This window comes from Equus przewalskii, chromosome 10, assembly GCF_037783145.1.
Source record: "Equus przewalskii isolate Varuska chromosome 10, EquPr2, whole genome shotgun sequence".
Taxonomy (NCBI): domain Eukaryota; kingdom Metazoa; phylum Chordata; class Mammalia; order Perissodactyla; family Equidae; genus Equus; species Equus przewalskii.
Genome location: NC_091840.1, coordinates 46,083,764 through 46,109,156, shown reverse-complemented (window position 1 = coordinate 46,109,156; position 25,393 = coordinate 46,083,764). Strand labels below are relative to the sequence as shown.

Genomic DNA, 25,393 nt, shown 5'->3' with positions numbered 1-25,393 from the left:
GGGTTCTTGGGTTCTGATCCTGGGTGCGGACCTACACACTGCTCGTCAGCCATGCTGTGGCAGTGTCCCACATACAAAATAGACAAAGGTTGACACAGATGTTAGCTCAGTGAAAATCTTCCTCAGGCAAAAAGAGGAAGATTGGCAACAGATGTTAGCTCAGGGTCAATCTTCCTCACACACACACAAAAAAAGACTTGCCCAGAATTACCCAACTAGTAAGTGACAGAGCTGCCATCAGAACCCAGGTTTTCAGGCCCCTTCATACCATACGTCTTCCAGGGATACAAAACAAAACTTTCATCCTTCTTACCGATATCTGGACTTTAGACCAGTCCAGTTTTTATCCATTGACACCCAAGTCCAGGTAAGGCTTAAAAGTTGACTGATGAACGGGATCCATAGACAGAAGGCAGGGAGTCCTTGAGGTCAGTGAGCCACAGGGACCCTCCCCCAGGCCCTCACGCCAGGGTCTCCCAGCCCTGGAGACAAAGTAGAGGACTTCACTGGACTTCACTGGCCCCGGAGGGCAGGGCAGTGAATATTTGGCTGGTAATGGAGTGCAAAAAGCTATACCAGCCCTTTAGTCTGAATTCCCTCAGCTCCTTTCTCTGGGCCCTGAAGGCAGGGATGGAAATGACTTATCCAGAGCTCTGAGCCACCTGCCACTCAGACAATGCCACCTGGTCCCCTGCCATCCTGAGCATGAATGCCTAATGAGCACTCGGCACTGTTTTAACCACTTTACATGTGTTAACTCATTTAATCTTCACAACAACCCAAAGATCTTATGAGCTGCGGGGACCATCCTTGTCTCATTTTACAGATAAGAACATCGCGGTCCAAGGAGGAGGAAGGTATTGGTAGAGCTGAAACTAGAAGCCAAGCAGCCCCGCTCCAGAAGCCTCTCATGTGCAGTGAAAACGGATCAACATCAACGTTCTGGACTTTAGACTTTATAAAGGATCTTCTCTTGGCTCTTGGGACCGTCACATAGAGGGAAGGAGGGTGTCATCAACTGGAGCCCAGAAAGGTGATGTGACTCACCCAAGGTCACACAGATAGTGAGAGGTCTGGGGCGGCTTTGCTACCAACTAGGCACAGAGTAGGCTTCCTGACCGCCGGTCAGCTCGCCCCCCACCCCAACCCTTCCCTGGGCCACCGAGGGCACTGTCTGTTGTTCCCACAGCAGGGGGTGGGCGGAGGGGCGGAGCGCAGCGCGGCCTGCCGGCCTGGGCGCTGTCCGCGGTGCTGATCCGCCCGCCGTGCCCTTGCTCGCCTAGTGGCAGGCGGGTGCCCCGGGTTTCCCTTCCAGCTCCCAGCCGAGGCCGCCTCCGAGAGTCCGGCGGCCCGCCGGGGTCCTTAGGCCCGACTCTCGGGACTTCCGGGGTTCCCCCTCCCCCGACAGCGCACCGCCAGCCTCCCCTCCCCCCGCCCCGCCCACGGCCCCTCCCCGCCAGTCCCAGGTCCCTCCCCTCCCCCCTTATCTCTCCCGCCCCCCGCTCCCCCCTACGGCTCGTTCGCCAGTTCCGGTCACGTTGCTGGGTGTTTACGCCTGGAGCCCGCCCCGGACCCCCCCTCGGCGCCCCGGAGCCCCCCGGAGCCCCGGCCCGAACGCCCCGCAGCCTCGCAGCAGCTGATGGCGCCGCAGCCGGGGCGGGCGCTGCGGAACCCCGGGCGCAGCTAGCGCGGGGAGGAAGAGCGCCTCCCCACACCCGGCCAAGCCCGGACCCAGGGCTGTGCTGGCCCGTCGCTCCCTCAGGTCCCAAAGGTGAGGAGGCCGGTGGGCGTGGGGGGTGGGCGCCGGGGTTCCCCCGGGAAGGCTGGCGCGGGGCTGGGCACCGCAGCGCGCGGGAGGCGGAGAGGACCCGCGAGCTGCTGGCAGAAGTTGTCCTCTGCCGCCCAGACTCGGGCCCTTCCTGACCCTGGTGGAGAGTCCAGAGCTGCCCGAGGTCAAGTCCTCGCTACCTCCTGCCTCCTGCCACCTCCCACCACACATCTTTCTTTCTGCCTGCCTTTCCCTGTCCTCCTTAGTACCTCTCTTCCCCGTCCTCCTTAGTCTCCACATCCCCCTACTGCCTTCTCTGGGAGTGATATTCCAGGCATAATCAGGGCAGAACATCAAGACTGAAGGGGACGGGAGCTCCAGTTTCCCCATACATCCCACGCCCGTGTCCCTGGATCCTCAGCTTTGCTGAGGCTGGGGGTCTGGGATTTCGGGGGCGGGCGGGGGGGGGGGGCGGTGATGCGTTGTCTACGGGTATTGGGAGAGAATGGGCCCTGGAGTGGAGAGAACCACAAGACCCTAAAGAACATGCCTCCACCACTGGCCAAGTGAGCCCACCTTGCAGAGAGTCCCAGACATTTGTCAAGGGCTGACTTCTAGTACCCAACTCAAGTCCCCAGGAGAGCCGAGGACTTGGGGGGGAGTAATTATTTTTTAATGCATGTGCTTTTCTTGCCCTGGTGATTCCCAATTAACACTGAGCTCATCTTCCCTGTTTCACCGATGTTCGTTATGTGACTATTCCATGCCAGTGATTCCCAGAAACAAAGCCCTGGCCTCAGGAAGCTTATGGCTCAGAGCAGAAGCCAGGTGCACGCACACACCTGCACACACATACACACACAGAGGACAAAGTGTGAGACGTGGTAGAATGCCTGGGAAACACAGACCCCCAACTCGGTGGGGGTCAGTGAGGGCTTCCTGGGAAAGGTGGCATCTGAGCAGGACCTTGAAGGATGGGTCAGGTTTCAGGTGGCAGAGAGAAGGTGAGGGATAGTAAGCGAGGGGCTGTGCACCGGCAGGGCAAGAGTTTGTTGTGAGAGCAGCAAGAGGTAGAATCCGAAAGAGGAGGAGATCAGACTGCAAACGTGGACTGCACTTAAATTATGAATGGCCTTAAATGCTAGGGTGAGCATCCAATGGGGTGCTCCTACTTGCCAGGCAGTGTGGTTGTGTACACTAGGCAAGCTCCTCAACCTCTGGGAGCCTCTGTTTCCTCATCTATGCAGTGGGTATACTAATAGACCCTTCAGTGAAGGGTTATTGTAAAGAGAAATGAATAAGTATATGCAAAATGCTAAGAGCAGTGCCAGCCATTTATTATTATTATCATAAGTATTACTAGCTGCACGCTGATTATTATTATAAGTATTATTACCTGTGCATCCATATCTGAGAAAGACTTCTTGAGTTCCTATTCTCCCCCCTACCCTGGGCCTCAGTCAGGTAGTGAAGAGGAATAACAACCAAGAAGAGTAAAAAACCTATTAATTCATTTATTACCATGCCTGTCCTATCTAAAATATCTGTCTGGCTATAAGAATAATAAAAATAAGTTTAACATGCTCCTTCAAACAAGAAGGCATTCTTAAAGAATTTTAACAAAATGTAGGTATTCAGTGTTCAGAACAGTGCAAAGGTATTTGTTGACTCAATAAATATTTTCAGTCCCAAAGAGAAAAGAAAAGTTAAGAATGAAGTTGAAACTGGGACAAGAGACGTGGTCAGGGGGTGCGAGTGGCAGACAATGCAAACTCCATGCGAGCAGAAAGCAAGAGGCTTCAGTTCTGGTTCCTCTCCCAGCCACTTCATTTGCCTGAGGGAGACACGGGGCAGCAGAGGCCAGGGGCCATTGAGCAGACTAAGGGAGGGCGAATGGTTAGCCACCCAAGGAAAGACTGGACTATAAAAGTGGTTTTCAAACCTTTGGTTAGCAGAAGGCTTTTCTCCAATGATTTCACACGTACAAGCCCACCATATGAAAGACGGACAAAATTAGCAAAGCCTCAGGCTCTGCCCTTTACCTCCAACCCTTTTGGCCACATCTGAGACCCCTCTGCCGAACTCTCAGACTGTATGGAGCAGAATTTGAAAACCACTGATTGAGATTATTCAGAAGGCCTTCCGAGCCCTGAGTGCTAGATTCTGTACTTTCTATGGTTCTTCCAACTCAAAGAACTATAAGAACTGGAGAGAGGAGAGAAGTACAATTTCCTACTTCCCACGTCAGTTGTAGGCAGATAGCTGGGAGAGAAAGTGAGTACCCAGGAGCTCCAAAGAGAAGCAGGAGGCGAGGTCATTTTCAGAGATCAGGAGCCCAGGCCTTTAGAGAGTCAGAATTGTGCCAGAGTCAGAGGATTCTTGAGCCTGACACTTTGTTGGTGACCTGAGCACAGAAGTCTTCTCCCACCAACTTCCCCAAGGGGAAAATTATCTGTAACTTTCAAACAGATGAGAGGCATATCAAAAGTACTCGGGATTAACTCTATAAATTGTGAACCCTGTGTTACAGGTCCATTTTTATTCTGGATGACAATTTTTGAGAATGAGCTTTTTTTTTTGTGTGAGGAAGATTTGCCCTGAGCTAACATCCATTGCCAGTCTTCCTCATTTTTTGCTTGAGGAAGATTAGCCCTGAACTAACATCTGTGCCAATCTTCCTCTATTTTGTATATGTGATGCCTCCACAGCATGGCTGATGAGTGGAGTAGGTCCACGCCCAGGATCCAAACCCACAAACCCCAGGCCAACGAAGTGGAGCACATGGAACTTTAACCACTTGGCCACAGGGCCAGCCCCTTAAGAATGAACATTTTTTATCAAACTAGAAATTTAAAACAAAGAAGATCTAGGAGCAAAGGGAGAGGGTGGGCAGCAGAAACAATGCAGGCCCTGAGGTGGTCAGGACAGGGGTCAGAGGCAAGGGACCCTTCTCACTTCAACCTGTGAGGCTGGGCATCTCAGGCTGGATGTGGGAGAAGAAGCTAATCTTTTCTGCTGCCACTGACCTGGACAACGTCCTCAGGCATGAGCTTCTTCTGAAGCCAGGAGGTTCCAGGACTGCATTTCTGTGCAAAACCCTGACATTTTCCTGGCTTGGGCCTTCTGAAGTGCACGACTCCCTAGACACACAGAGAGCTCTGTGTTGTCCCTGGTGCCCCCTTCCCCACTCCACTTTCCACCCTCCCCAAAACAAACTAAACAATAACATCTAAGAAAGAATATTTGCCAAGATCATTTGTGACCCAAATTCCTGCCCTGAGAAAAGCAGCCTGCCTACTTGGAAGCAAATACTCAAGTCCTTCTGGGAAGGCACAGAAACAGCTGGTTGGCTCAGCCTCTCGCTGTGGCCAGGGTCCAGTCTCCAGGGCTGTGTGGAAAGGGCTTTTACCCTTCAGAAACATTTGCATTGCAGTGGCTGGGAACAGACATTTTCTCTCTTCCTCGTAAGCACAGGCCCACATGCTTTCATCCTCCAGGTACGCACACAGCAGACACATAGATGCAAGAGAAGCAAGAACCACCCCCCACACACACATGCATGCATGTAGACATACATGCACTCCTCAAGGCACGCACACAGGCTCAGGTACACACACATAGGCACACACATCCCAACATAGATATACAATAGCACAGACATAGCTCCCCTGACTTACGTACCAGTATGTCTTTTTGACTTCCTGCTTGACATCTACTTCTTGTTTGAGGTCTCCTGAGCATGTAAGTCTAACCATGTCTCAGGCTTGATCTTACCTTCTCTGTAAGTCTGCTTCTCCATCAGCCCTGCCCCAGCTCCAAGATTCACTCACACGTGCATTCTACACATATTTACTGAGTACCTCCTATTTGCCAGATTTTGTGCCAGGTACTAGGGAACAGGAGGAAAAAAAACAGAGTTCTTCATCGTGTGTTTCCAACAATCTGGCAAGGGAAACAGACAATAAACAAAAATGTAATATACGCATCTGGTGATAAGTTTATGGAAGAAAAACAATGCAGATTAAGGGAATGGAGAGTGACAGAGGGTTCTCTTTTAAATCAGTCTATCAGAGAAGGGCCCTGAGGAGGTGACATTTGAACAGAGTCCTGAATGAAGGGAGGGAACTGGCCATGAGGGTATCTTGACGAAGGGTGTTCTGGCAGAGGGGACAGCACATACAAAGTCCCTGAGGCAATAGTGTGGTTGGCACATTCAGGAAACAGCCCGGAGGCCAGAGTGGCTGGGGTGGAGCCAGCAGTGGGAGGGCAGTAGGAGATGAGGGCAGACAGAGCCGGGGCGATTCTCTGGGGTCTGGTAAGAAATTTGGATTTGGTTTCAGATGCGATGGGAAGCCAATGGAGGGTTTTGAGTGGGAGACGGGGAGACATGATCAGATTTGCTAAAGAAACACTGGCTGCTGCGTGAAAAACAAGGGCAAGAGTGGAAGGGAGAAGCCAAGTAGGAGGCAGCTACAGTGGTACACCAGGGGGATGGCGGTAGCTGGGACTATGGAGACGGCAATGGAGAGAGCGAGAACTGATCGGATTTAGGACATTTTTTTGAAAGTGGAGCCAACAAGATTTGCACATGGATTGGCTGTGGAATCAAAGAGACTCCTAAGTTTTGGGCCTGAGCAACTGACAGAATAGGCAAATAGCAGTGCCGTTTTTCAAGATGGTGAACAGAGGGCAAGAGCAGGTTTGTAGGAGAGATCACAGGAGTTCAGTCCTGGCACTAGTAAGTTTGAGGGACCGATCAGACATCCAAAAGGACACATTAGGGAGTCGGTCTAGTGTGTGAGGGAGAGTTGGTTTAGGAGTCAGCATATAAACCATATTTACAGCATGGAATTGGACGAGATCACCTGAGGAGTATCAGATAGAGAAGAGGTCCAATGTGAAAGATGTCTAATGTAAAAGATGAGGAAGTGGGAAAGCTCCAGCAAACGTGTCTTCATACTTAAGTTGGCCAAGCCAGAGGACTGGCAGCCATCCCTCTCCCCATCATCGTGACCTAATCCAGTCCATGCCCACGTCCTGCCAATTCTACCCCCAAAACTCACCTGGAACTCCTCTGCGTCTTCACCTCCATCATCTGGTTCAGGCCTCCATCCTCTCTCACTTTGACCACTGCTGCATTCTCCCAGCTGACCTCCCCGCCCCGTCTAGTGCGCCCTTCCCACAGCAGCCAGTGATGTTTTAAAAATGCAAATCATATCATGTCTGTCTTCTGCTTAAAATCTTTTAACTTCCCAATTCACTTACTATTAATGCAAAATTCTTGACATAGTTGACGACCCTGTGTGATCCTTCTCTTGCTAACCTCACTCCCTGAGACCCTCCCCCAGTACCTTCCACTTCAGCCTTCACCAGCTGTGGCAATATCTCTGTTCCTCGAAAAGACCATGTGAAGCACTTAGCACAGGGCTTGGCACATAGTAGGCACTCAACAACTGTAAGCTACCATTATTATTCTACCTCTGGGCTTCCACAGATGCTGTTCCCTGTTTGGGATGCTCTTCCCTTTACTCTTCAGACTAACTCCTCCCCACCCCACCCCCAAGTCTGTATTAGTCTTCTATTGCTGCATGACAGATTACTACAAACTAAGTGGCTTAACACAACACAGATTTATTGTCTCACAGTTCCCAGGGATCAGGAGTCTGGCACATGTTACCTGGGTCCTCCACTCAGGGTCCCACAAGGCTGAAATCAAGGCAGGCTGCACCCTCATCTGAAGGCTCAACTGGGGAAAGACCCACTTCCAAAATGCCTTAGGTTGTTGGTAGAATAGACTTCTTGCAGTTGTAGGACTGAAGTCCCCCTTGTCTTGCCAGCTGTCAGCCAAGGGCCATTCTTAGCTACTAGGGGCTTCTCTCAGGTCCTTGCTGTGGCTTCCTCCCTAGGCTCTGTCACAGCCTGGCAGTTAACCCCTTCAATGCCAGCAGCAGACTCTCTCTCAGGCTTCATACCTCGTCCTTCAGTAAGGGCCCTTTGAACTGGCCTGCCCAGAACAATCTCCCTTTTGATTAACTGAAAGTCAGCTGATCGCAGACCTTAATTATATCTGCAGAATCCCTTCACCTTTGTCATATAACCTAATCACAGGAGTGAAATCCATCCATAGTCCCACCCACACTCAAAGGGAGGGGAAGATACAGGAGGGCATGCACACCAGGGCTGGGAATCTTGGGGACCATCTTAGAATTCTGCCTGCTTGGAGGTCTTGGCCCAAAAATCACTTCCTCCAAGAACATTTCCCTGACCCTAAATCTAAAATAGGTCCCGTGTTATATTCCTTCACATTACCCTGTAGGTTTCTTTCATGGCATTTACCACAGGTTGCAATTGTATCCTTATTTTTGTTATTATTTGTCTGTTTGATGCACTTATTTATTTGTTTGATTCTCTCCCCCTCGCCCTGTAAGCTCCATGAGAGCAGGAATTTTGTTTCATTCATCACTGTGTCCCCTGAGCCCAGCACAGGGGTTGACAATAGTAAATCATTGAATGAATGAATGAATGATGAACCGATGAGAAAATCAAGACAGGGATTAACCTACTCGCACAACAAAGAGAAGAGAAGGGATGCAGCATTGACTGAGCCAGGTCCTCTGGGGAGTGCTCCACACTTTTTAACCTCATTTCATCCTCACAACTATCCCAGGACTGTCCCTATTAGTAGCCTCATTTTACAGGGAGAGGATACAAGGTTCAGAAAGGCTAACCTTCTTGCCCAAAGTCACACAGCAGGTAACTGAAAGACCTAGGATTCAAATCCAGGACGGTTCTCTGTGTAAATACTGGGAACTTTCTTTGGATTCAAGACTCAGTTCAAGAATTGGGTCTGCCACCCCTTACTGACCATGTGAACTGGCTCAAGTCACTTCAGCTCTGAGTCTCAGCTTCTTTGTGAAATGGAGGTGGCAGTACCTCCTAAAGAGTGGTCGGCAGAAGTAAGACAATGTGTATAAAGTTCCCCAAACACAGCAGATGGTCAGTAAATGGAGCCAGTAATTCCCACAGACCAAAGGGCCAGCCCCTGCTGAAATGAAAGTCCCGTTTGCTTGGATGAGGGGGGTCGGGAGTTCAAGGGGAGGGGCCCCAGAGAGAGGAAACTATGAATGTGAGGTTCTCAAGTGGACCTGCTTGATGTGACCCTACAGATGAAATTTGGATCTGCAGAGACTTACATGGGAGCCAGACAGGAGCAGGGGACCATTTGCTGAACAGAACCATCCATCAGCTGGCCTCCTTCTCCACTGCCCAGGGAATTCTTAGGCAGGCGGAGGCAGGTCCTTGAAAGCTTAGGGAGTCCCTGGCAGAAAAGGCAAGAGCTCTGAGTCCTGGGCTCCAGAGGCCTGGGCCTCCGCTGCCCTCTGCCTCCTGTTGTTGCCCTCTGCCTATACTTTTCCAGGACGATGTTACACAGAAGACACTCACTGGGAAAGGGGTGGGGCTGGAAGAGAGCTGAAAAGCCAGACCATCGTTAGGATTCAGGGCTGCAAACCTCCCCTCCATCACAGTGTCCTAAGTTTCCACTATGGATTCACTGCTTGTATCTCCATATCACCCTCCTCTATTCCTCTTTTTAAAAGGAACTCCACCGGGGCTGGCCCGGTGGCATAGCAGTTAAATTTGCACACTCCACTTTGGTGGCCCAGGGTTCACAGGTTCAGATCCCAGGCACACACCTACACACCACCCATCAAGCCATGCTGTGGTGGTGTCCCACATACAAAATAGAGGAAGATTGGCACAGATGTTAGCTCAGGGCCAATCTTCCTCACCAAAAAGAAAGAAAGAAAGAAAAAGAAGAGAACTTCACCACTGCCTTTAGCCCACAGAGTCAGTGTTAGTAAAACATTCATCAGATCATCCTCCTCTGTGACCTGGAAGAACCCAGAGCCCTGGGTTGAGGTTAAGTCAGAGAAATGGAGTTGAACTGGGGGAGGGATGTGCTCTAACCATCATGCTGCCCTGCCAGTTGACGGTCGCCCTTGACGTGGGATGCTTGTGGGATGGCAGAGCTGGAAGAAACTTCAGGACTCATCCACTCCACAACTCCCTTACCTTACCCATGAGAAAACTGAGAGCCCAGAGAGGGAGAAGGCTTGCCCAAAGTTACACAGCTGGTTAAGAAGCCAACTAGAACCCAAGTCTCTGTCTGTCTTTACTGACTTTGCTGCTCCATTTGTTTTCCTCTCTGAGAAGTAGAAGAGGCTAAAGTTACATGGGGGCAGGAGAGTGAAGCCGTTTCCCTCAGGGCCCCTGGTTCTTCATCTGTTAAATGGGAATAATTATGCTTCTCTACCAACACACCCACCTGTTCATGAAGCTCTGGTGAGTAAATACAGGGGAAATGACTGTAGTGGCAGAAACGTCTACCTGGTGGCAACAGGACCCCAGATTGGAGGAGACTGCCTGGGATCCGAGGTTGGGCAGGGAAGATGGACCTAGAAGATGTTGGTTCACCTTGTCATCCTCCCCAGGTGGGGCCCAGGCCTGGGTTGCCATGGATACCGTGTCCCTGGAGCATCAGATCCAGAGCGTGCAACGCCACATCAGCTTCCTGAAAAAAGAGCAGATGGCCCTGCTGCGAGACCTGCACCTGGAAATCCTGAGGCTGCAGAAACGCTGCTCAGGTGAGGCCAGGAGGGATGGCTGGGGCGGGGGGGGGGGGGGGGGGAGGTGACTGTCATCATCAGAAGTGCTATCTCTGATCAGGTGTCCATGGGGAGGCTCTCTAAGCCTCAAAACAATCTTGCCAGGCGGGTGTTCCTCACCCCTTTTTCTGGATGAGGAAACTGAGTCTTGGAGAGGTGAGTTTCGGGGCAAAGGGCTCTGGTTCTGTACCAGAGGGAACCTAGGAACAGTCCTGAGGATTCCTGTCCTTTCCCACTAAATGTCCACCAAGCACCTCCCAACCCTGAGAAGCCCCAAGTCTAGTTGGGGAGACACACACACCAACAGGTAATATTAAGATAGGCAGAAAATAAAGAGGGCCGACGGGAGTTCATGGGCAGGATCATGTCCAGCTCGAGGCGTGGGTGATGGAGGAGGAGACGAGGCATCCCCAGCTCCCCAGAGGAGGGAGCATTTCCACTTCCTGAAGGTTGAGTAGGATTTAGACATGCTGAGATATTATGGGGGAATGAGGGTGGAGAAAGCGTTCCAAATGAAAGGAACAGCATGGCAAAGGCCAGAAGGTAGGAAACCAAAAGCTCATGAAAAGTTCCATTTGACCGGATAAAGCTACGCTTAAAGCTGATGAGAAAAGGGGAGCCGGATCATGAAGACCTTGACAAATATCAGGGCAGCTGAGAAGTTTGGCCTGTCCTCCTCGGTAGTGGGGAGCCACTGAAGGATTTTGAGCAGCATCCTGCTGCCTTAAGAAACTCAATCTCGTAGTCATGTGGAAGATGAATTGGTGGGGGAGGGAGGCAAGGAGACTAGTGACAGGGCTGATGAAATAGTTCAGGGGAGAGGTGAAGGAGGATGGAAAGGGGACAATCAGTGGGAGGCAGATCGAAGGAAACGACTTGACAACCGATTGGATTTGTGAGCAGGACAGAGGGAGGCGCCAAGAATGAACTAAATCCCAGGCCTGACCGCCCCTCTTGGCCCTCGGGCCTCGGCTGCCTGGCTCTCTCAGAAGCTTGGCTCTGGCCCAAGCGCTTATCCAGGCCAAGTCTCCAAGTGAGGCTTTAAAGCCAATGACTCCTTGAATGTCTCAGCTGGAACGGCCCAACCTCTTCATTGTACAAGTAGGTAAACTGAGGCCCAGAGAGAGAGAATCACCATATGTTAGTGGCAGAGCCAGGATTAGAACCCAGGAGGGCTCTAGACTCCCAGTTGTGCATGCCTCTGCAGCTTTCTGCACATTCTCTCCCCAAGATGCTCAGATTTCCACCTTCATTCCAGCCCCTGCTCATGGGAGGCTCCCCATTCCCCAGAGGGTTTGAGTGACCTGCCGGGCTCACTCTGTGACATGAGGAAGCCAGCAGTCTGACTCTCAGCCCCCATAGCCTCCTCTGGCTCCATATACAGGTTCAGCTGCCACATCCCAAGGCCAGGCTCCCTGCAGTCTCCCACAAAGCCTGAATGCCAGCAGAGGCCAGCCCAGGGAGCAGGGATGGCCCATGCAGACTCAGCCCTGCCTCATGCCACTTTCTTCTTGCAATAACAACACTAAAGGAAACCGAGACAAGAGACCCTAAAGCTCTACAGCTCTTCTGTTTGCTTTTTGCTTTGCCCTAATTCTGAACACCTTGGTCCTTCCACTCAGGACACAGACCAGGATCCCGAGAAAGTGTAATCGCAGGAACGGAGGGCCCTCGGCCCCCACCACACTTCTCAGACGGGTGTGGACCTGCAGCCTCTTGGTATTGATTAAGGAGATAAAAATAACTCTGCCCTGGAGCAGCCACTCTTGGGGCTGATATGCCTGAATAAGGCCCTGTCTCCAAGGGGTGGGAGAGTCAGGAAGAGACAGGAGCAAAGCAAAGGAGAAGATTAAAAAAAAAAAAAAAAGATTAAAGAGGGACCCAGAGGCTGGGAAGGGGATAGGAGAGGGGAGGGGCTGGTATAGGAGTCACCGGGGCAGACCTGCAGGAGCGCCTGCCAGAAAGGGGTGACAACTCCCAATGGAGGGGCTTGACAGGTGGGTGGGTGTGTTCTGAGTGGCGGGCAACCTGGATGACAACAAGAACTGCCCCCCCCCCCCCCACGTATTCAGCACTGACTCAGCCACAGGCTGATCCCTCTGTTTATTTCCTCTCATTTAATCCTAGCAACAGCTCCTGGTGAGGCAAGTATGATTCTGTCGCCATTGCGTAGGTGAGACAACTGAGGCTCAGAGAGGTGCTGTCACTGGCCCAAGGTCACACAGTGTATCTGGCCTCACAGCATATTCATCTAAACTGTGGGGACTCTGGCCACAAGATGGGCAGGGAGATTTGATGGATGGGGGAGCGGAGCCCAGCTGGGATTCTGTCTCCCCTCCCCCAGCTCCTGGGGTTAAGGGCTGAGGAGAAACCAGCCCACAGGGAGTTGGTGGCAGAGCAAAAATCCCTTGGGCTATGTCCCTGAACCTAGTCCAGGGTTCCTTGGGCTACATCCAAGGGCTTCGGAGGAGGGGCCAAGTTGGCCCCAGGAAGCCCTGCGGGGTGGAGGCATCACAGTCCTCCCAGGGGCCCCAGGGAGGAGGTTCAGGCTCCGGTCACGGCAGAAGGGCCCAGGCACCCCGGGCTCTCTGCCTCCTAGCAATAGTTGGCCTCCTCAGGGAAAGCATCTCCAGCAAAGCCCTTGGTCTCTAGAAGAGCCGTGAGGGCAGTGAGCAGGGGCAGGAGAGGGCCCACAAGGCTAGTCGCTGTGGGTGCTGCTGGACGGTGGTCCCAGAGATCTGCTACCTTCCCCCACCCCCACCTCCCTGCAGGCACACACAGGTGCTCCTGAGTAGGTCCCTCTGTCACAGGCAGCGCAGCTGCTGGGCCCCCGCCTGCCCCTTTCCCAGCTCATGAGCCCTGGTGGAGTTTCGGGAATGGGGGTGGGGCTGGAAAAATGATCAGACTCAGCTGGCTGAGGGGCGGGGCATTCTGGGCTCTAAGGAATGGGGACTGGGAAGACAGACAGGCAGAGGGGTGGTGGCTGGGCTGCCAGCGCCCAAGAGGAAACTGCTCCTGCACCGGCGCCCTTGGCGGGCTCCTTGGCTGCCCCGCGCCGCCTCCTCAACGCCAAGCCACGTGCCATGCAGACTTTGCTTCGCCAGGTGGCGCTGTCCTCCTTGAAGCCCCCTCCCTGCCGTGTGGAATATGGCGGGACCGGGGCTTGAAAAGGGGCGGGGCTGATGTTCAGAAAATAACATAGGCACAGCGGTACTGCCTGTGGAAATAGTGAAACGCATGTGTCCTACTAGTAAGCAGCCACTGCCCTGAGTCCCCGTCCAGTGGTCCCAAGCAGCCCAGGACCCTCCACCCTTCCCAGATCCACCAACTAACGGGTCTCCGCCCCGCACAGCAGGGGGTCCTCCAGACCGGCTCTGATTGGTTGGCATGTTCAGTATTTATGTATCACCCCTGGGAAGGAGCACATGCGTCTCTATCCCCAAAAGCAAGCCGGGCTCCTCAGTTCCACAAGAGTTGAACTAACCCCAAATGCAGGCCACATAGCTTGCGCTGCAAAGATCTCTGGGCTTAGTGTCAGGCAGATCGAGCTAAGCTGACCCTGGCACCTCTCTTCATCTGTTCCACTCACGGGGCTGTGGTAAAAGAGGTATGGGGGGGGGGGGGCAGTTAGATGGTTTCTAAAGATCCTGATTTCCACTTTTACTGGGCTCTAATTATTCCCTGATCCCTCTCACACACCTTCTCTCTCTCTGACACACACGACTGCCTTTTATTTTCTCTCCCCCCAGAACTGACCCATGACCTGGAGTTGAGAGAGGCCCAGTCTCACCAGCAAGGTAAGGGAAGGATGACTGGTGGGGAAGTGCCATGGGGCCAACAGGTCACCTTTTCCCCACCACTTAGTAGGACCCAAGCCTTCTCTATCCCCAGTCCAGGCTTGGGGACTCCACTCCTCAGCTTGTTAAGCAGATGCAGGACGTCGGTCCCACTTGCCCACTCAGCTGGGTGACCTTGTTGCGTGAACAACCTGTACCACCATACATAGTGCCCTGTATCCATGTCTCTGTCCAAAGTAGGAAAATGAAAGCAGGAAGGAGATGGTGCCCAGGATATCCACCTGGCTGAATTCATTCCTTTCTGTGACCCACCTCCCCAGTCCTTCCCATCCTTGCAGAAATGATTCCCATGGTCAGTGTCCACGCCCTGCAAGATGCTGAGTGTCAAGATGCAACACAATGGCAGTATAGGGGTCCTTGACTTGAAGGAACTTAGTCTAGATGAGGGGAAAAGAGACACACGCACATTAGCAAATCTTTCATTTTACAAAAGCATGACTTCTTGGCAATGTAGCAATTCCACTAAAAAACTTGTTTACAGATTATTACTTCCTCTGTAAAACGGGCGGTGGCGTGGGGAGTGGTGTTCAGTGGGTATAGGGTTTCAGTTTTGCAAGATGAAAAAGTTCTAGAGATCTGTTGCACAACAATGTGAGTATACTTAAACTATTGAACCATACACTTAAAAAATTAAGATGGTAATTTTTAAGGGTTTTTTCTTACCACAACTAAAACTTTTTTAAACTGGGAGGGACTGCATTGTTGAGATCTTAATCACCAGATTGTCTGATCTCTGAGAACTAGGACTGGATGCCCATGGTCTCCAAGTACAAGACACATTACCCGACATGGAGAGGAACTCCGTAAATGCCTAATTAAAAATGAATCACAAAAACAGTCTTTTTTAGCCAGGAGAAATTTAAGAATGGGCCATGTTAATGTGCTACTCATAGATCAAGAGCTACATGGCCAAGAGTTCGGGATGGGGAAAGCTGGAAGTTGAGAGTAAAATTAAAAGCCCTACACATTGCTTTGTGTATTTGTGCATAAAGATCTAAAGACTTACGGACTTGAATGAATGCTGCCCACTCCTTTAAGTGGCCACCACGGGCAACCTCTTGGTGTCTAGGTGCTTAGAGGAAGGGAGCACACATCCCAGACACCAGGTAAGGACAGTTCTGTGACAACAGCAGTTTCCCCTCCACCTACTGTCCTTCCTCTGAAGGGCTTTGGAGTCACCTGGGCTCAAGACACTGCCACAGTGTTCCAGTGTTTACCTTCTTTCTCAGTGCCCTTGAGAGCTCTCTTTCTTTGTTCTTTTCTTCTATGATCACCGAGTGATTTTCATATCCCTTCCAGCATCACCTTCTGCCTACCTTCTGTCACCTTTCAGCTCCATACATCTCTACACTCACATGTGCATATCCCGGGATACTGTCTCTGCTGAAATGGGACTATGATCCAGTAGGCAGGAATCCTCAATTCTAGGGGTACATTAGAATCACCTGGGAAGATTTTTTTTTTCTTTGAGGAATATTAGCCCTGAGCTAACATCTGCTGCCAATGCTCCTCTTTTTGGTGAGGAAGACTGGCCCTGAGCTAACATCCGTGCCCATCTTCCTCTACTTTATATGTGGGACACCTGCCACACATGGCTTGCCAAGCAGTGACATGTCTGCATCTGGGATCCGAACTGGCGAACCCCAGGCAACTGAAGCAGAACGTGCGCACTTAACCGCTGCACCACCTGGCTGGCCCCCACCTGGGAAGATTTGAGAAGTACCAGTTCCCAGGTTCAATCCCAGATTCTGACTCAACTGGTCCTTGGTTGGGCCTGGGAAACTATTTTTTAAAGCTCTCTAGGTGGTTCCAATATACATCCAGTGGTAAAGGCAACTGTCACTGCAGTGGCAAAGGCAGACAAACAAAAAAATTACCAAGTGCAATAAATGCTCTCTCTTTGAAGGAAACAACAAGGTCTGGGCACACTGACTCCTCTCTCCTCCCCACACTCCCAGTTCTTTCAGTCCCTTGGTCTTGCGTGTCTCTCCTGCCACAGGGCTTTTGCACAAGTTGTTCCCTCTGTCCAAAGCACTCTTCTCTCCCTTCTTTACAACTTAGTTCCTATTCATCCTTCAGATCCAAGCCCAAGTGGCTCTTCTGCTGAGAAGCCTGCCCTGCTTAGGTCACATTCTCCTGTTACAGTCAGGGCACTGGCACATCAGAGGCAACCTCACATTCATTTGTGATTCTGTACTGCACCTCTCCCACTATTCTTACTGTAAACTGCATGAGGAATGTTTTATTATCCACCATATCCCCAATGCCTACCACAGTGCACATAGTTGGGGCTCAACAAGTATTATGGAGTGAATAAATGATCAGGGAGGGTTTTGCACTTAAGCTGAAACCTGAAGAATTAGAAGGGAAGCCAAGCAGAGGGTAGGAAGGTGCAAGGGCCCAGAGGCAGGAGGAGGAAGGCCAGTGTGGCCGAAGCGTGGGACGCGTGGTCGGGGAGGGGCAGGGCTCTGTCACGTGGATCGGTGGGCTGTGCAGGTTCCGCCAGGCGGGATCATCACTTCTCCCCGTTATCTCTTCCTTCCAGAGGCGGCGTCCCGGGAGCTGGAGAGCAAGTGCCGCGCGCTGGAGTCCCAGCTGGCGGCGCGGGCGGCGGCCAACGCGGAGCTGCGGCGGGAGGTGGCGCAGCGCGAGGCGCTGGTGTCGGCGCTGCGCTGCAGCCTGCGCGCCGAGGAGCGCCGCTTCCTGGACGAGCTGCGTCGCCGCAGCCACCGCGCCACCGTGCTGGGCACCGAGCTGCAGAAGCACACCGAGGCGGCCGCCTACCTCTCCTGCCAGCTGCACGCGGTGCGCCAGAGACTGCAGACTCCGCGCCCGGGCCCCGGCGCCGCCGCCGAGCCCCGGCCCCGCCGGCGCGCACAGCGGGCCCGCCGCCTGCCCGCCGCCGCCGCGGAGGCCGCCGCCAAGGGCCCCGGCCGGGACTGGGCCGCCTGGGACCGCGCGGCCGGCGCCCTGGACGACGCCGATGCCATGCCCGACCCCGCGCTCTTCCTCTACGCCCGGAGGCCCCCGCGGCCCAGCGGCCGCAGCCCGCGCCAGCCGCCCCCCCAGGAGCCCCCGGACGAAGCCGGCCCGCAGCCCGGGGCCTGCCGGAGCCCGCCGGCCGCGCCCAGCCCGCCCGGTGCGCCCGGGGACCCGGAGTAGGCGCGGTGTCGGCGGGGTGGGGAGGGCGGGGAGGCAGGGCCGGGCAACGGCTAGGACGCAGCTCGGGCCGCGCTGGCAGGTCCCCGAGGCCGAGGGAGTCGGTCCCTCCTCCAGGGGGCGGGCGGAGGCGGCCCCCGCTCCCCAACCCCGTCCCACCGCCCCCGCCTTTTGTATTTCCCGATGTTTCCGAAGCTTCGAGCTCTCCCCTCCCGCGAGGAAGCTCCTGCGCGGGGCTCAGCGATTGCACCTTCTTTTGTGGCGTGGACTCGCAGTGCCGATCCCCACCCAGCCATTGGGAGGGGAGGGGGCAGGTGTCACGCCCTGCCCCGGGAAAGCTGACAATCGTTTGGCGGGAGGGAGAACGCTGGGCTGGCCTCCGGAAAGGAACAAGAGTGGCACTTAGCACCCTTGGGCCTTCTAGCCCCTCCCTGCGGCCTCCCCGCGCCCCGCACGCCTGCCCTTCCCGCCGAGCCTTGCTCCGCGGAGAAGCTCGGCGGCGGGCTAGAGGCTGGGCCTTTCCCTCGGAAGCCCCGTCTCCTACCCCTACGCCGCTGATAGGTCCTTAGGCGTGAGCACCGAACACTTTAGAAGAACCTCCTCGCAGAGCTCCTGGTGGAGAAAGTGTGGCCTGAAGGAAGTTTGAACTTATGGAAAGTAGCAGCCATAGACCCTTAGAGAGGATTACAGAGTGGCTTTGGCAGCAGGACCTGGTGTAGAGCTGTCTGCAGCTCGGTTCTTTCCCGGGATGCCGACCAGGTATTTAGACTAGGAGCTGAGCTGGGGACGTGAGGGGGAACGCTCCAGAGTCGGGCCGCCCTGCCAGAATGTGGAAGGGCAGCAACTGCCTTCAGGAGGTCGCTGGGAACCTGAAGGCTGCCCTGGGAGTTGTCCTAGTCCTGTTTATTGGTGCTCATTTTGCCCAGCTTCCTAATTAGCTGGCTGCACCCAGAGGCGGGAAAAGTACCCGGCTGCTTGGAAGTGGCAGTTGTTAGAGGTTTGAGTTTGCTGGGGCGGGAGAGCGCAGGTTAGTCCTCAGCCTGGCCCCCTCCAGGGAGGCCCCCAATCCTATCAGGTGACGGGGTGCATGGTGCCCTTCTGTCTTGGTTGGGGAATGGCCAGATGGAAATGGAAGGCCCCCACCTCCAGCTGCGTTGCTCCCCTCTCCCGACCGAAGGCAGGCAGTGCAGTTCCAGTCCAGCTGGTTGCCCCTCCCCCCAAGCCCAGCCTAGAAAGACACACCGCTAGAGCCCTCCCAGCCCCACGCCATTCCTCCTCTGTTGGTCCTGCATCGAGTCCTAAGTGCCTGTGAGGTCTTCCAGGGGCTGCCGAGGGAGGACATGGGGTAGGGAGAGGCCTTTACCTCCCTCATAAACACCGCATTCTGGCAGGTCCCCACCCTGGCTGAGGTCGTGCATTCTGTGTCACCCCGGGATCCGGGCAGTGAGCAGAGTCAATCTCTAAGGGTGATGAACCCTTCTCCCCGTACGGCCGGCGGTGAAGAAGAGGGGGGAAGTCAGGAATCATATCCTCTTTCACTCTATATGTTAGAGGGAGGGGGAAATCAGCAGGAAGCAAACCCAGTGAGCACACTCCCGCCTCACACCGACATGCAGCCCCTCCGGGCTGGCCACACTCAGGGCTGCTGAGACCACTGAGCAATAACCAGGCCTGGTCTGGGTGTCCAGCCACTGGGATCAGATGGCCAAGGTGTGGCCACCCTTGGGACAGACAGTGCTCTCTAGTCTAACCTGAGCCACAGTAGTGGCCCAGGGTCCTTGCTCTGCCTGCCCCTGCCTCTACCCCCTGCCCCAGTTCTCTGGTTGAGCCTCTGCCTTCTGTGTCCCCCTTCAAGTGTGTGTGATGCTGTACCCCTCGTCCTGTCGCCCTCCCTTTCAGAATGGGTCTGTGTGAGGAGGCCTCTCTTCTCTCTTGACTGCACTCACAGAAGGAGCCCAGAGGATGTGGGAAGGAGGGAAAGGGTCTCTTTCTGGAGGCACCCCCCAGACCTTCATCTTCCACAACCACACTTTTGGGGTGAACAGGGTGACTTTGTTACGTCGCTTCTTCTACAGAGATGGTGAAGTACTTGATCCACCTACCCACCTACTAAAAGCCATAGCAACACCCCCCTGGCCTCCCCCTGGCTCTATAGCAATAGCCCTCTTCCCCCTTCCCTCCTGGGGCCCCAAGGTGTCCTGCTGGGGCTCCCACCACACCCCCACCCCAGGGATCCTCCGGTGGCCTGCCTGTCTCTCCCCAAGTGACCCCATCAGCACCTCCCAACTCCTGTCCCTGTTCTAGCACCAGAGATAATGACATTTAATTGTTTGTGGGGTGCTTGGAGAGCCCTGAGATGAAAGAAAGTCCTAAGTGCGGGGGCGGCTGAGTCACTGAACGTCAGAGGTATTGGGCCCCCTTGGAAGGGAAATAAGGCGATCCTCCCCCCTCCACTAGCAGGCTGGAGGAGGGGCTGCGGCTGATACAGGGTCTCAATTTTAGCAGAAATTCCCTTTCCCCATCTGTCTCCTGGAAATAATGGACTAGAGACTCCCCTCCAGCTGCCTGCTCCGGGTTTTGGAACAGAACACTTGGTGCAGCAGAATGGGACTGGGAGTCAGTGGCCTGCTTGGCCTCAGCCTCAGGGTTGGGAGAGGCCCTCCCCGTCCCCTAGCCTGGGGGACCCACCCTGCCAAAGGAAAGACTCCTTCCCACGAGCTCCTGGAAGGTCTGGGTAACTAGAAGGGAAAGGATTCTTTCTCCTCCTGGCTTCTCCCCTCTTCTCTGCTGCACGAAACCCCAGCGGGGCAGGGGTGTGTTGACAGAGACATTCAGGGGCCCTAGTTGGAGCTCCAGCCACACCCCAAGTGTGCACAGACCAGGAAGGAAAGTGCAGGTGGGGAACCCTCCCTGTTCTGGAAGCCAGCCAGGGACCAAGGGGCAATGCAGCATGAGGCTCTGAACCCCTGCCCCCCATCCCACCCACAGTGGCCTGCAGTTGAGGGGACCAGTCCAGGGCTGAAATGGGGTAGCCCTTCTCCAAATAAGCAGCAGAATAGAGGCCTCCCTGGTAGAGAGGAAGGGGACCGAGAGGGTGTGGAGCAGCATGTCCTCAGTGCGGAGGGTGGGGCATCCCTAAGCGCCCTCTCGCTGAGGCGCCAGCCTTGAATGGGGGACAGGCAGGGCTTCAGAACCCCCTGGCAGGAGCCCCGTGAGCAGGGCAGAGGCATCCTGCTCCAAATTCTCTGTTGGCTGCGCTTTTTAATCCAATGCTTTTCAGAGTGTATTCACTCACCCACAGAAATAGAGCCCTGTGCTTTAGGGGTGACTGTCATATGCCTTATTCTTAATAAAATATCTGAAAAACACATAAGGCAGACCTCCTCTCTGTGGGCACTCCGCCTCACCCCACTCCCGTTCCCGCAAGTGTGGAGAAAGGATGCAGAAGAGGTAGAGAGTGGTTTGGGAGTCAGGCAGTGGATTAGGTGAGACTGGGAGCTGAGACTCTGGAGTCCCCTCACATAAGGCATAAGGCACTCATCTGAGATGTCCCAACGCACAGGCTAGCTGTGTCCCTCTCTCCATGCCACCCTGAACCAAATGAACGAACGAGACTTTCAATCACAGGCTCTTGGCTAGGGTTGGGAGGGATAGATTGGAAGGGTTCCATGCCTGCAATTGCCCATAATCCTGGCCTGGAAGGAATCCCGGGGTTCTGGCAATTTGGCCGGGCTGGTTCCCCCTTCCTGACACCCACCCCCATCTGATCCAGCTGCATCCCCGAGAAGAGACCTATTCTTATCCTCCACTAATGAGGGTTATCCTGGGACTGCAGCTTGAGCGCTCAGTACACCCAGCACCCACAAGAATTCAAGCCTGTGTGTTTTAAGCGCGAGGCTGTGTTGTGGATGGCTGTAGGAGAAAAGCAGCAGCTCTGCATTCTAAGGATGCAGGGGACATATTGCTTTTGCCTGTGACCTTTCTTCTGATAACAGGACCCATCATTTCCTTTTGGGCAACTGCCTTTCTCCCATTTCAGTCCATGAGTTGGTGGGGGCTGACTCCACCCAGATAAGGTAGGTCACACTGGTTGGGTTGGAGATGGGCACATGACTCAGTTTGAGCCAATGAGAGTCGATCTCAGGACTTTTACTGGAACCATTCACTCAACACACAAAGTTAGGTGCTGGGGATACAGCAGGGAACAAAACAGGACTATTGAGAAGGACACTCTGGGGTGGCTAAAATGGCAGAACATCAGCCTGGAAGTCTGGCAGGCTGGACCACACCTGCAGCAAGCCTGGGAAATACGGCCCAGGCCTGTGCTTGTCCCTGGCCTTTTATCTCCCAGGGCAGCTAGAAGAGGGAAGCCCCAGCACTGGATAAACATCTACCAAGGGTCTGGGATCCCATGTTCAGTTAGAGAAAAAGGAGCGAAGAAGGGGAAGGAAGAGACGGGATTGGCCTTAGGATCCTCCAACAGAGCCCTGGGGTTGCTTGGCTGAGCCCAGCCCAGAGTCGCAGTGCGGGGTGGAGATGTGCAATGACAGCACCAGATAGCTCAGAGATCATCCGTGCAACCCCCTCATTTTGCAGATGAGGAGACTGAGGCCCAGGGCATCTCGCTGTCGCCCCTTCCCTCCTGGCAGTTCTGCCCACACAGGTTTGGGGGTGAGGAAGGTGGGGCATCTCCTTTCTCATAGGTCCCTTGAATCAGGCCTGCGACGGACGGGACTACTTCCCACAATCCAGGGGGTTTGGGTTCCTTCTCACCTCACCAACCCCTTGGGAACTCTAAAAAGGAGAGGAGAAGTAGGCATGCCCAGCCAAGTGGGTACATCCATCATAACAATAATTAGAGAGGTGGGACGCTTTAAGCAGGCTAATTACATAGGCTTGGTCTCAGCCTCGATAAGCCTCCTTTCATACTAACTTAGCATCTTTCCCCAGGGGTCCTAAAGATGGGAAAACTGAGGTGCTCAGGAATGCTACCCAGGCAGCCCTGAGGATGGGGCTTGTGTAACAGGAGCCTGCTAGGGAAAAGGGAAGGGGATCCTTGGAAGCCAAGATGTAGGTTTTAAAGCTGCTGGAACCAGTTAGTCACCAGACACAGGGACAGGCCAATCACCAGCACCCATGCTGACCAGTTGGCACTCAGGCCCTGACCAAGAGGACAGGGGAGGAAGGCCAGGGCATGGTGCAGGCTGGTGCCTCTCCAGGGCTCAGCCCGGTGGGTCTCAGCCAGGCATTGTGGAAATGCTTTGAAGCTCTGGATACAAAGTTCAAAGCATACAGTACACAGAAGGGATATCTTCAAGGAAAGCCAAGATATTATAAATAATGATGGGGGTCAAAGGTGAAAGACTGGACTGCTAGCAACCCTCCCCCCTCAACATCCTGTGGAGCCCCCAAAAGCACTGCTTGGGACCCCCTACTCCTGGGTCACCCCTTCAATCAACATATGTGCATTAAGTACCTACTATGCATCAGGCTCTAGGAAGATGCTGAGGATACCCAGATAAATAAGGTGTGGTCCTCGCCTTCAAGAAGTTCCCCAGTCTAGCAGCTGGACTCCACCTGAGAACCAGACATTCCAGTTTGGCCAAGGCGTTATCAATGTATGCTTGCTGTCCAGTGTCATTATTAATAGTGTCCGCTGTCACTCTCAAAAGTGTCCTGGTTTGAATAAGTTATATAGTCACCTTAATGATCCCCATCTGTTTAATCTGTACACAGAACATATCATATAAAAAACTGGGCTAGCTTTAGATGAAAGAGGAGTGAACATTGGTGGAAGGAATATCAACAATCTAAGACATGCAGATGACACCATCTTACTTGCAGAAAGCAGCAATGACGTGAAACGACTTCTGATGAAAGTGGAAGAAGAAAGCGCCAAAGCACGACTGCATTTGAACATCAAGAAGACAAAAATCATGGCTATAGAAGAACTACACAACTTTAATGTAGACAATAAAGACCTTGAAATTGTTGAAGATTTTGTTTACCTCGGTTCAGTCATCAATTTAAATGGAGAGTGCAGGCAAGAAATCAAGAGAAGACTGAGACTCAGAAGGGCAGCCGTGAAAGAACTGGGAAAGATCATCAGGGGTAAGGAAGCGTCACTGTAGACTAAGGCCAAGATTATCCACACCCTCGTATTCCCAGTTACTATGTACAAGGGCAGAAGCTGCACAGCGAAGAAGGCTGACGGGAAAAAATGGATTCATTTCAAATATAATGTTGGAGGGGAGCTCTGCCAATACCTGGGACTGCCATAAAGACGAACGAGTGGGTCCTAGAGCAAATTAAGCCTGAACTATCGCTGGAGGAAAAATGATAAAACCGAGGCTGTCCAACTTTGGGCACTTCATGAGAAGGCAGGATTCCTTGGAAAAGACAATAATGCTGGGAAAAGTAGAAGGCAGCAAGAAAAGAGGAAGACCAAATATGAGATGGACTGACTCCATAAGGACAGCCATAGGCGTGAGTCTACACAAGCTGAGTAGGGTGAGGACAGACATTGTGGCCGTCACTCATTCGTAGGGTCTCCAGGAGTCAGAGCTGATTTGACAGCACATACCTCACACACACACCCTACCCACAGCACAATGTGTAGACAATGGTGGGAATAGTTGAGGAAAGTGGTGGGAGTAGTTGCTGTTAAGACTGTGATGAACAGACATTGGTGGAGGGAGCCTGAAAGCAAAAGTCTGCTTAACATGTGATCAGAGGTCAGACTACCAGACTACAGAGAAAGTGGTCACAGGATGACGCTTTTTTTTTTTTTTTTTTTTTGGTGAGGACGATTGTCCCTGAGCTATCATCTGTGCCGATCTTCCTCTATTTTATATGTGGCTTGCCGCCACAGCATGGCTTGATGAGTGGTATAGGTCCACACCCAGGATCCAAACCTGCAAATCCAGGGCTGCCCAAGTGGAGTGCATGAACTTAACCACTACACCATCGGGCCGGCCCCAAGGATGATGCTTTTTGTGTGTATCACTTTCCCCGTCCCCAGACTTGCTGCCTCCCATATCAAAACTGAGCTATGCTTCTGGTTATGAGTAGTGTTACCAACATGAGGGGGCTTCCAGCTTCAGCTACACTGGACTAGGCACAATTCTCCAAATTCTTTGAGTTTCATGGGTACAAACTAAGTACTCATCAGTCTGGAGACTGGTCAAAAGAATTATGGTATGGCCACACAATAGAATATTATCCAGCCATAAAATCGAATGAGAAAGCTCTTTGTGTACCCATATGGAACAATCTCCAGAATATATTATTGTTGAATAAAAAAAAGCAGGGTGAAGAATAGCAGGTACAGTATGTTACCATTTGTGTAACTCAAGGGAAAAGATATATATATTTTTTAATTGAGGTATAATTGACATATATATATTTATATGCAAAGAATATCTCTAGAAGAACATAAAAGAACTGGTAACCTTGGTGGTCGGAGGAGAGAAACTAGGTGGCTGGGGGCAGGTGAGAGATTTCACTGTATATCCTTTTGTACTTTTTTAAGTCTGAACCATGTGAATCTATTACCTGTTCAAAATTCTAAATACAATTAAAATGCTTTTTAAAAATAACTAAATGAGTGAATAAATTCCCACAGTCGCTCCTTCTGTGTCTGCCCATATTATTCTTCTGACTTGTTCATTAAAATCTTTCTTACCTCTCAAAGCTAAGAGCCGCCTCTTTCCAGAAGCCCTCCCTGACTGACTCTCCTGCACACTCCAAACAGCCTTCTTTAAAGGCCTTTTATTCTGCAGCCTTGGAGGTGAAGTAACTGTGTGCATCTCACTTCATCCACCAGGTTGCAACTTCTTCCGGCAGGGACTGGGTCCTGTTCATCTCTGATCCTCCTGCAGCTCTGAGCTCTTGCAAGCTGTGCTTGAAAGACTGAGTGACTCACTGAGTGTTTTACGCTACCT

The 25,393-nt window shown here is 52.9% G+C and overlaps 1 protein-coding gene across 1 annotated transcript; it reads left to right on the top strand.

Moving 5' to 3' along the window:
- The first annotated feature begins 1,524 nt into the window (after nucleotides 1–1,524).
- CCDC92B (coiled-coil domain containing 92B) lies at nucleotides 1,525–19,520 on the top strand. Its single transcript, XM_070562954.1, has 4 exons — nucleotides 1,525–1,771; nucleotides 10,261–10,413; nucleotides 14,184–14,231; nucleotides 16,837–19,520. The coding sequence occupies exons 2-4, from the start codon at nucleotides 10,284–10,286 to the stop codon at nucleotides 17,451–17,453; spliced, it is 795 nt and encodes a 264-aa protein (XP_070419055.1). The 5' UTR covers nucleotides 1,525–1,771; nucleotides 10,261–10,283; the 3' UTR covers nucleotides 17,454–19,520.
- The last annotated feature ends 5,873 nt before the right edge of the window (nucleotides 19,521–25,393 follow it).

Excerpts from the sequence above, each read along its gene's own strand:
- CCDC92B (XM_070562954.1), top strand. The coding sequence starts at position 10,284 with ATGGATACCGTGTCCCTGGAGCATCAGATCCAGAGCGTGCAACGCCAC. Across the intron at positions 10,414-14,183 it reads GCTGCAGAAACGCTGCTCAG|AACTGACCCATGACCTGGAG; the intron begins GTGAGGCCAGGA and ends CTCTCCCCCCAG. Across the intron at positions 14,232-16,836 it reads GGCCCAGTCTCACCAGCAAG|AGGCGGCGTCCCGGGAGCTG; the intron begins GTAAGGGAAGGA and ends TCTTCCTTCCAG.